This window comes from Oncorhynchus mykiss, chromosome 30 (assembly GCF_057628025.1).
Source record: "Oncorhynchus mykiss isolate SJ-2025 chromosome 30, ASM5762802v1, whole genome shotgun sequence".
In the NCBI taxonomy this organism is placed as follows: Eukaryota; Metazoa; Chordata; class Actinopteri; order Salmoniformes; family Salmonidae; genus Oncorhynchus; species Oncorhynchus mykiss.
In genome coordinates, this window is record NC_143051.1 from 9,430,456 (window position 1) to 9,442,500 (window position 12,045).

General features: G+C 53.2%; 1 protein-coding gene across 4 annotated transcripts in view; it reads right to left on the minus strand.

Moving 5' to 3' along the window:
* Window positions 1-1,006: 1,006 nt before the first annotated feature.
* Window positions 1,007-12,045, minus strand: part of LOC110487886 (proto-oncogene tyrosine-protein kinase Yrk) — a 64,023-nt gene continuing 52,984 nt past the window's right edge. For 3 of the 4 annotated variants that reach the window (XM_036971171.2, XM_036971170.2, XM_090227470.1), the window contains 3 exons: window positions 5,634-5,787; window positions 5,399-5,530; window positions 1,007-1,603 (listed from right to left, as the gene is read on the minus strand). In XM_036971171.2, coding sequence (XP_036827066.1) covers window positions 1,395-1,603; window positions 5,399-5,530; window positions 5,634-5,787 — 495 coding nt within the window. In that variant the 3' untranslated portion in view covers window positions 1,007-1,394. The remainder of the gene's footprint in view (window positions 1,604-5,398; window positions 5,531-5,633; window positions 5,788-12,045) is intronic. The other variant, XM_090227471.1, reaches the window with a different exon arrangement.

The window sequence follows — 12,045 nt, forward strand, 5'->3', positions numbered from 1 at the left end:
ATTTGCTGAAGTACAAAAGACTCTGCTTCCCTCATCAGTGGCTCCATCTATGTTGAGCAAGCTGCTGTAGAGTGAGGATGAAGTTTGCTGCCAGATTATTCAGTATGCATGCAAAGCGCTCACGCAGTGACTTCAGGAGGACCAGTGCCAACTGTTTTGTAACAGTAGTTGACTGCAAGTGTGACTCGAGGTTGAGACGGCACGGTACCACATCAGACAGTGACCGGCTGTCAGTTTGAAGTCAGTGTGGATTGCGAACAGCTCCAGCAACTTCACAAGCTGCTCTAGCTTGGCCCAGTCGCGCTCCGTGCTCACACCTCAGATTTCTTCCCTGTTAGTTAGTGATAGCTAGTGATAGCTAGTGATAGCTAGTGATAGTTAGTGATAGTTAGTGATAGCTAGTGATAGTTAGTGATAGCTAGTGATAGCTAGTGATAGTTAGTGATAGCTAGTGATAGCTAGTGATAGTTAGTGATAGCTAGTGATAGCTAGTGATAGTTAGTGATAGCTAGTGATAGCTAGTGATAGCTAGTGATAGTTAGTGATAGCTAGTGATAGCTAGTGATAGCTAGTGATAGCTAGTGATAGCTAGTGATAGCTAGTGATAGCCAATAATAGCTAGTGATAGCTAGTGATAGCTAGTGATGGCTAGTAATAGCTAGTGATAGCTAGTGATAGCTAGTGATAATGATGCACAAGCTAGGCCTATTTCTAACATCGGCAACCATTGGCAGCATTCTTCTCTGCATGTCTGCTCAAATCTGGGTAACAGATTGAAAGGAATGTGAGTCTTATTCAACACATGTAGTTATAGCTGGCTTTTCTAAAGTTTACCAACCTTGACAGCAGGCATTCAAGCTAAGACAAACAAGCTAGCTACTCTAACTTGACTGATAGTCTGAAATGGCTTCTTGGTAGTTAGTTATGAGGTTGGGAGAGCTGGGCTAACTAAAGACAACTTCATAACATTTCTAGGTGGCTAGTGGTATTGCAGAGAAACAACAACAATATATATATATATATATATATATATATATAATTTTATTTCTTAAACGTTTTTAAACAGGGCACATTCTTTGAGGGGGCACGTGCCCCCTACGGGCAAGACGCCTCTGGCAGCATTTACCCACCAGATTCAGAAACTCGAAAAAAAACAACAGACTTAAAAAGGATTACAGTAAAAATCCACTTTGACATGAAAGATGGTTAAAGAGTAAAAAGCATTGGAAGTGAAGACATCATCCTCATCATCATATCACACTGAGTAAAGATTTAAGGCACAATCTGGCACGCTACAGCCTACAAAAACTGTGTGTGTGTGTGTCTGTATTTATGTGAGTGAGTGTCTGTCTGTGAACACTCGTGTCTGTATGTGCGTGTGCGTGTGGGCGTGGTCACAGGTTCTCTCCAGGCTGGTACTGGGGTTCAGTAGCAGTAAAGTAGTCCTCCAGGAAGCCCTGCAGGTATTCAAAGGTGTGTCTCTCGTCCGCCTCTCTGCGCCAACACTGTACCATCAGCTCATGGAGGGAGGCAGGACAACCCACCGCACAGGGCATCCTGTAGCCTCTCTCCACCTGCTCCAGGACCTCCCGGTTATTCATACCTAGAGAAGAGGAGGGAGAGGGAGTGGTAGAGAGGGAGAAAGAGACATAGAGTGGCAAGAAAAAGTATGTGAACCATTTGGAATTACCTGGATTTCTATATAAATTGGTCATAAAATTAATAACACACAAATTATTGAATTGTTCTTGTCTACATTGAATACATCATTTAAACATTCACAGTGTACAGTCGTGGCCAAAAGTTTTGAGAATGACACAAATATTAATTTTCACAAAGTAAGCTGCTTCAGTGTCTTTAGATATTTTTGTCAGATTGTTACTATGGAATACTGAAGTATAATTACAAGCATTTCATAAGTGTCAAAGGCTTTTATTGACAATTACATGAAGTTGATGCAAAGAGTCAATATTTGCAGTGTTGACCCTTCTTTTTCAATACCTCTGCAATCCACCCTGGCATGCTGTCAATTAACTTCTGGGCCACATCCTGACTGATGGCAGCTCATTCTTGCATAATCAATGCTTGGAGTTTGTCAGAATTTGTGGGGTTTTGTTTGTCCACCTGCCTCTTGAGGATTGACCACAATTTCTCAATGGGATTAAGGTCTGGGGAGTTTCCTGGCCATGGACCCAAAATATTGATGTTTTGTTCCCCGAGCCACTTAGTTATCACTTTTGCCTTATGGCAAGGTGCTCCATCATGCTGGAAAAGGCATTGTTCGTCGCCAAACTGTTCCTGGATGATTGGGAGAAGTTGCTCTCGGAGGATGTGCTGGTCCTGATTCTTTATTCATGGCTGTGTTCTTAGGCAGAATTGTGAGTGAGCCCACTCCCTTGGCTGAGAAGCAACCCCACACACGAATGGTCTCAGGATGCTTTACTGTTGGCATGACACAGGACTGATGGTAGCGCTCACCTTGTCTTTGCTTTTTTCCAGATTCCCCAAACAATCGGAAAGGGGATTCATCAGAGAAAATTACTTTACCCCAGTTCTCAGCAGTCCAATCTCTGTACCTTTTGCAGAATATCAGTCTGTCCCTGATGTTTTTCCTGGAGAGAAGTGGCTTCTTTGCTGCCCTTCTTGACACCAGGCCATCCTCACTGTGCGTGCAGAAAAAAAACAGCTTCTATCTCAAGGCCATCAGACTGTTAAACAGCCACCACTAACACTGAGTGGCTGCTGCCAACACACTGACACTGACTCAACTCCAGCCACTTTAATAATGGGAATTGATGGGAAATGATGTAAATATATCACTAGCCACTTTAAACAATGCTACCTTATATAAATGTTACTTACCCTACATTATTCATCTCATATGCATACGTATATACTGTACTCTATATCATCGATGGTATCCTTATGTAATACATGTATCACTAGCCACTTTATACTATACTATGCCACTTTGTTTACATACTCATCTCATTTGTACATACTGTACCCGATACCATCTACTGTATCTTGCCTATGCTGCTCTGTACCATCACTCATTCATATATCCTTATGTACATATTCTTTATCCCCTTACACTGTGTACAAGACAGTAGTTTTGGAATTGTTAGTTAGATTACTTGTTATTACTGCATTGTCGGAACTAGAAGCACAAGCATTTCGCTACACTCGCATTAACATCTGCTAACCATGTGTATGTGACAAATAAAATTTGATTTGATTTGATTTGATTTGAGATGCACTCACACCAGCCTGCTGCCATTCCTGAGCAAGCTCTGTACTGGTGGTGCCCTGATCCCGCAGCTGAATCAACTTTAGGAGACGGTCCTGGCGCTTGCTGGACTTTCTAGGGCGCCCTGAAGCCTTCTTCACAACAATTGAACCGCTCTCCTTGAAGTTCTTGATGATCAAATAAATGGTTGATTTAGGTGCAATCTTACTGGCAGCAATATCCTTGCCTGTGAAGCCCTTTTTTTGCAAAGCATTGATGACGGCACATGTTTCCTTGCAGGTAACCATGGTTGACAGAGGAAGAACAATTATTCCAAGCACCACCCTCCTTTTGAAGCTTCCAGTCTGTTATTCAAACTCAATCAGCATGCCAGAGTGATCTCCAGCCTTGTCCTTGTCAACACTCACACCTGTGTTAAAGAGAGAATCACTGACATGATGTCAGCTGGTCCTTTTGTGGCAGGGCTGAATGCAGTGGAAATGGTTTTTGGGGATTCAGTTCATTTGCATGGCAAAGAGGGACTTTACAATTCATTGCAATTCATCTGATCACTCTTCATAACAACCTGGAGTATATGCAAATTGCCATCATACAAACTGAGGCAGGAGACTGTGAAAATTAATATTTGTATGTTGGAAAAAGTATGTGAATCACTAGGCTAATGACTTCTCCTAAAGCTAATTGGGTTCAGGAGATTGGAGATGAGATTGGAGATGTTGGTCAGAGCTGCCTTGCCCTATAAAAAACACTCACAAAATTTGAGTTTGCTATTCACAAGAAGCATTGCCTGATATCAACCATGCCTCCAACAAAAGAGATCTCAGAAGACCTAAGATTAAGAATTGTTGACTTGCATAGAGCTGGAAAGGTTTACAAAACTATCTCTAAAAGCCTTGATGTTCATCAGTCCACAGTAAGACAAATTGTCTATAAATGGAGAAAGTTCAGCACTGTTGCTACTCTCCCTAGGAGTGGCCGTCCTGCAAAGATGACTGCAAGAGCACAGCGCAGAATGCTCAATGAGGTTAAGAAGAATCCTAGAGTGTCAGCTAAAGACTTACAGAAATCTCTGGAACATGCTAACATCTCTGTTGACGAGTCTACGACATGTAAAACACTAAACAAGAATGGTGTTCATGGGAGGACACCACAGAAGAAGCCACTGCTGTCCAAAAAAAAACATTGCTGCACTTCTGAAGTTCGCTAAAGAGCACCTGGATGTTCCACAGCGCTACTGGCAAAATATTCTGTGGACAAATGAAACTAAAGTTGAGTTGTTTGGAAGGAACACAACACTATGTGTGGAGAAAAAAAGGCACAGCACACCAACATCAAAACCTCCTCCCAACTGTAAAGTATGGTGGAGGGAGCATCATGGTTTGGGGCTGCTTTGCTGCCTCGGGGCCTGGACAGCTTGCTATCATCGACGGAAAAGGGAATTTCCAAGTTCATCAAGACATTTTGCAGGAGAATGTAAGGCTATCTGTCTGCCAATCGAAGCTCAACAGAAGTTGGGTGATGCAACAGGACAACGACCCAAAACACAGAAGTAAATGAACAACAAAATGACTTCAACAGAAGAAAATACACCTTCTGGAGTGGCCCAGTCAGAGTCCTGACCTCAACCCGATTGAGATGCTGTGGCATGACCTCAGCAGAGCAGTTCACACCAGACATCCCAATAATATCCCAAGTTTTGAAAAGAGGAATGGTCCAAAATTCCTCCTGACCGTTGTGCAGGTCTGATACGCCACTACTGAAAACGTTTGGTTGAGGTTATTGCTGCCAAAGGAGGGTCAACCAATTATTAAATCCAAGGGTTCACATACTTTTCCCACCCTGCACTGTGAATGTTTACACAGTGTGTTCAATAAAGACATGAAAACGTATCATTGTTTGTGTGTTATTATTGTAAGCAGACTGTGTTTGTCTATTGTTGTGACTTAGATGAAGATCCGATCACATTTTATGACCAATTTATTCAGAAATCCAGGTATTTCCAAACAATTCACATACTTTTTCTTGCCACTGTAGATACTGTACATATTAGACACATATTCTTTCTTGCCACTGCACAGAGATGTTTATTAGTAACACATATCCCATGTCTGTAAAAAAGAAGGGAGAGAGTAAGACACGCCCACCTACCTGGGTAAGGTACGCGTCCCTTTGTGATGAGCTCAGTGAGCAGGATACCAAAGCTCCACACGTCAGACTTGATGGTGAAACGCCCGTATAGAGCTGCTTCAGGAGCAGTCCACTTGATGGGGAACTTGGCTCCTGTAAAATCAATCAATCAATCAATCAATCAATCAATCAATCAATCAATCAAATGTATTTATGAAGTCCTGTTCTCATCAAGAGTTGTCACACTCTCTCTTACCTTGTCTGGCAGTGTACTCATTGTCCTCTATGAGTCTGGCCAGACCAAAGTCAGCGATCTTGCACACCAGATTTTCCCCGACCAGAATATTAGCTGCTCGCAGATCACGATGGATGTAGTTCATTCGCTCTATATACGCCATGCCTGCCGCTATCTACACACACGCACACACACACACACACACGCACGCACATGCGCACGCACACACACACACACACACACGCACACACGAGGAAGTGTTAGAGGTGCCCGTCATCCCAACTTGTCCCACCTGCAGCAGAGTGTGAGGCGGCACCAGTGCTCGACCCCGACCACCAGAGGAACGTGGTCAAGATGGGGGTTGACCGAGACGGTGGTTGACCGAGACGGTAGGTGACCTGACCGAGACGGGGGTTGACCGAGACGGTGGTTGACCGAGACGGTGGTTGACCGAGACGGGGGTTGACCGAGACGGTGGTTGACCGAGACGGGGGTTGACCTGACCGAGACGGTGGTTGACCTGACTGAGACGGTGGTTGACCGAGACGGTGGTTGACCTGACCGAGAAGGTGGTTGACCGAGACGGGGGTTGACCGAGACGGTGGTTGACCTGACCGAGACGGTGGTTGACCGAGACGGGGGTTGACCTGACCGAGACGGTGGTTGACCTGACCGAGACGGTGGTTGACCGAGACGGTGGTTGACCTGACCGAGACGGTGGTTGACCTGACCGAGACGGTGGTTGACCGAGACGGTGGTTGACCGAGACGGGGGTTGACCGAGACGGGGGTTGACCGAGACGGGGGTTGACCGAGACGGGGGTTGACCTGACCGAGACGGTGGTTGACCTGACCGAGACGGTGGTTGACCTGACCGAGACGGTGGTTGACCGAGACGGTGGTTGACCTGACCGAGACGGTGGTTGACCGAGACGGTGGTTGACCGAGATGGGGGTTGACCGAGACGGGGGTTGACCGAGACGGGGGTTGACCTGACCGAGACGGTGATTGACCTGACCGAGACGGAAGTTGACCTGACCGAGACGGTGGTTGACCGAGACGGGGGTTGACCGAGACGGGGGTTGACCTGACCGAGACGGGGGTTGACCTGACCGAGACGGTGGTTGACCTGACCGAGATGGTGGTTGACCGAGACGGTGGTTGACCGAGACGGGGGTTGACCGAGACGGTGGTTGACCTGACCGAGACGGGGGTTGACCTGACCGAGATGGTGGTTGACCGAGACGGTGGTTGACCTGACCGAGGCGGTGGTTGACCGAGACGGTGGTTGACCTGACCGAGACAGTGGTTGACCGAGACGGGGGTTGACCGAGACGGTGGTTGACCTGACCGAGACGGTGGTTGACCGAGACGGTGGTTGAGCGAGGAAGAAGTGTTAGAGGTGCCCGTCATCCCAACTTGTCCCACCTGCAGCAGAGTGTGAGGTGGCACCAGTGCTCGACCCCGACCACCAGAGGAACGTGGTCAAGATGGGGGTTGACCGAGACGGTGGTTGACCTGACCGAGACGGTGGTTGACCGAGACGGTGGTTGACCTGACCGAGACGGTGGTTGACCGAGACGGTGGTTGACCGAGACGGTGGTTGACCGAGACGGGGGTTGACCGAGACGGGGGTTGACCGAGACGGGGGTTGACCTGACCGAGACGGTGGTTGACCTGACCGAGACGGTGGTTGACCTGACCGAGACGGTGGTTGACCGAGACGGTGGTTGACCTGACCGAGACGGTGGTTGACCGAGACGGTGGTTGACCGAGATGGGGGTTGACCGAGACGGGGGTTGACCGAGACGGGGGTTGACCTGACCGAGACGGTGATTGACCTGACCGAGACGGAAGTTGACCTGACCGAGACGGTGGTTGACCGAGACGGGGGTTGACCGAGACGGGGGTTGACCTGACCGAGACGGGGGTTGACCTGACCGAGACGGTGGTTGACCTGACCGAGATGGTGGTTGACCGAGACGGTGGTTGACCGAGACGGGGGTTGACCGTGACGGTGGTTGACCTGACCGAGACGGGGGTTGACCTGACCGAGATGGTGGTTGACCGAGACGGTGGTTGACCTGACCGAGGCGGTGGTTGACCGAGACGGTGGTTGACCTGACCGAGACAGTGGTTGACCGAGACGGGGGTTGACCGAGACGGTGGTTGAGCGAGGAAGAAGTGTTAGAGGTGCCCGTCATCCCAACTTGTCCCACCTGCAGCAGAGTGTGAGGTGGCACCAGTGCTCGACCCCGACCACCAGAGGAACGTGGTCAAGATGGGGGTTGACCGAGACGGTGGTTGACCGAGACGGTAGGTGACCTGACCGAGACGGGGGTTGACCGAGACGGTGGTTGACCGAGACGGGGGTTGACCGAGACGGTGGTTGACCGAGACGGGGGTTGAGCTGACCGAGACGGTGGTTGACCTGACCGAGACGGTGGTTGACCGAGACGGTGGTTGACCTGACCGAGACGGTGGTTGACCGAGACGGGGGATGACCGAGACGGTGGTTGACCTGACCGAGACGGTGGTTGACCGAGACGGGGGTTGACCTGACCGAGACGGTGGTTGACCTGACCGAGACGGTGGTTGACCGAGACGGTGGTTGACCTGACCGAGACGGTGGTTGACCGAGACGGTGGTTGACCGAGACGGTGGTTGACCGAGACGGGGGTTGACCGAGACGGGGGTTGACCTGACCGAGACGGTGGTTGACCTGACCGAGACGGTGGTTGACCTGACCGAGACGGTGGTTGACCTGACCGAGACGGTGGTTGACCGAGACGGTGGTCGAGACGGGGGTTGACCGAGACGGGGGTTGACCTGACCGAGACGGTGGTTGACCTGACCGAGACGGTGGTTGACCTGACCGAGACGGTGGTTGACCGAGACGGGGGTTGACCGAGACGGTGGTTGACCTGACCGAGACGGTGGTTGACGGAGACGGTGGTTGACCGAGACGGGGGTTGACCGAGACGGGGGTTGACCGAGACGGGGGTTGACCTGACCGAGACGGTGGTTGACCTGACCGAGACGGTGGTTGACCTGACCGAGACGGTGGTTGACCGAGACGGTGGTTGACCTGACCGAGACGGTGGTTGACCGAGACGGTGGTTGACCGAGACGGTGGTTGACCGAGACGGGGGTTGACCGAGACGGGGGTTGACCGAGACGGGGGTTGACCTGACCGAGACGGTGGTTGACCTGACCGAGACGGTGGTTGACCGAGACGGGGGTTGACCGAGACGGGGGTTGACCTGACCGAGACGGGGGTTGACCGAGACGGGGGTTGACCTGACCGAGACGGTGGTTGACCTGACCGAGACGGTGGTTGACCTGACCGAGATGGTGGTTGACCGAGACGGTGGTTGACCGAGACGGGGGTTGACCGAGACGGTGGATGACCTGAACGAGACGGGGGTTGACCTGACCGAGATGGTGGTTGACCGAGACGGTGGTTGACCTGACCGAGACGGTGGTTGACCGAGACGGTGGTTGACCTGACCGAGACAGTGGTTGACCGAGACGGGGGTTGACCGAGACGGTGGTTGACCTGACCGAGACGGTGGTTGACCTGACCGAGACGGTGGTTGACCTGACCGAGACGGTGGTTGACCGAGACGGGGGTTGACCGAGACGGTGGTTGACCTGACCGAGACGGTGGTTAGCCTGACCGAGACGGTGGTTGACCTGACCGAGACGGGGGTTGACCTGACCGAGATGGTGGTTGACCGAGACGGTGGTTGACCTGACCGAGGCGGTGGTTGACCGAGACGGTGGTTGACCTGACCGAGACAGTGGTTGACCGAGACGGGGGTTGACCGAGACGGTGGTTGACCTGACCGAGACGGTGGTTGACCGAGACGGTGGTTGAGCGAGGAAGAAGTGTTAGAGGTGCCCGTCATCCCAACTTGTCCCACCTGCAGCAGAGTGTGAGGTGGCACCAGTGCTCGACCCCGACCACCAGAGGAACGTGGTCAAGATGGGGGTTGACCGAGACGGTGGTTGACCGAGACGGTAGGTGACCTGACCGAGACGGGGGTTGACCGAGACGGTGGTTGACCGAGACGGGGGTTGACCGAGACGGTGGTTGACCGAGACGGGGGTTGAGCTGACCGAGACGGTGGTTGACCTGACCGAGACGGTGGTTGACCGAGACGGTGGTTGACCTGACCGAGACGGTGGTTGACCGAGACGGGGGATGACCGAGACGGTGGTTGACCTGACCGAGACGGTGGTTGACCGAGACGGGGATTGACCTGACCGAGACGGTGGTTGACCTGACCGAGACGGTGGTTGACCGAGACGGTGGTTGACCTGACCGAGACGGTGGTTGACCGAGACGGTGGTTGACCGAGACGGTGGTTGACCGAGACGGGTGTTGACCGAGACGGGGGTTGACCTGACCGAGACGGTGGTTGACCTGACCGAGACGGTGGTTGACCTGACCGAGACGGTGGTTGACCTGACCGAGACGGTGGTTGACCGAGACGGTGGTTGACCGAGACGGTGGTTGACCGAGACGGGGGTTGACCGAGACGGGGGTTGACCGAGACGGGGGTTGACCTGACCGAGACGGTGGTTGACCTGACCGAGACGGTGGTTGACCTGACCGAGACGGTGGTTGACCGAGACGGGGGTTGACCGAGACGGTGGTTGACCTGACCGAGACGGTGGTTGACGGAGACGGTGGTTGACCGAGACGGGGGTTGACCGAGACGGGGGTTGACCGAGACGGGGGTTGACCTGACCGAGACGGTGGTTGACCTGACCGAGACGGTGGTTGACCGAGACGGTGGTTGACCTGACCGAGACGGTGGTTGACCGAGACGGTGGTTGACCGAGACGGTGGTTGACCGAGACGGGGGTTGACCGAGACGGGGGTTGACCGAGACGGGGGTTGACCTGACCGAGACGGTGGTTGACCTGACCGAGACGGTGGTTGACCGAGACGGGGGTTGACCGAGACGGGGGTTGACCTGACCGAGACGGGGGTTGACCGAGACGGGGGTTGACCTGACCGAGACGGTGGTTGACCTGACCGAGACGGTGGTTGACCTGACCGAGATGGTGGTTGACCGAGACGGTGGTTGACCGAGACGGGGGTTGACCGAGACGGTGGATGACCTGAACGAGACGGGGGTTGACCTGACCGAGATGGTGGTTGACCGAGACGGTGGTTGACCTGACCGAGACGGTGGTTGACCGAGACGGTGGTTGACCTGACCGAGACAGTGGTTGACCGAGACGGGGGTTGACCGAGACGGTGGTTGACCTGACCGAGACGGTGGTTGACCTGACCGAGACGGTGGTTGACCTGACCGAGACGGTGGTTGACCGAGACGGGGGTTGACCGAGACGGTGGTTGACCTGACCGAGACGGTGGTTAGCCTGACCGAGACGGTGGTTGACCGAGACGGGGGTTGACCGAGACGGTGGTTGACCGAGACGGGGGTTGACCTGACCGAGACGGTGGTTGACCGAGACGGTGGTTGACCTGACCGAGACGGTGGTTGACCGAGACCGTGGTTGACCTGACCGAGACGGTGGTTGACCGAGACGGTGGTTGACCTGACCGAGATGGTGGTTGACCGAGACGGGGGTTGACCGAGACGGGGGTTGACCGAGACGGGGGTTGACCGAGACGGTGGTTGACCGAGACGGGGGTTGACCGAGACGGGGGTTGACCGAGACGGGGGTTGACCGAGACAGTGGTTGACCGAGACGGTGGTTGACCGAGACGGTGGTTGACCTGACCGAGACGGTGGTTGACCATACCGAGACGGTGGTTGACCTGACCGAGACGGTGGTTGACCTGACCGAGACGGTGGTTGACCTGACCGAGACGGTGGTTGACCGAGACGGTGGTTGACCGAGACGGTGGTTGACCGAGACGGTGGTTGACCTGACCGAGACGGGGGTTGACCTGACCGAGACGGTGGTTGACCGAGACGGTGGTTGACCGAGACGGTGGTTGACCTGACCGAGACAGTGGTTGACCGAGACGGGGGTTGACCGAGACGGTGGTTGACCTGACCGAGACGGTGGTTGACCTGACCGAGACGGTGGTTGACCTGACCGAGACGGTGGTTGACCGAGACGGGGGTTGACCGAGACGGTGGTTGACCTGACCGAGACGGTGGTTGACCTGACCGAGACGGTGGTTGACCGAGACGGTGGTTGACCGAGACGGGGGTTGACCGAGACGGTGGTTGACCGAGACGGGGGTTGACCTGACCGAGACGGTGGTTGACCGAGACAGTGGTTGACCGAGACCGTGGTTGACCTGACCGAGACGGTGGTTGACCGAGACGGTGGTTGACCTGACCGAGATGGTGGTTGACCGAGACGGGGGTTGACCGAGACGGGGGTTGACCGAGACGGGGGTTGACCGAGACAGTGGTTGACCGAGACGGGGGTTGACCGAG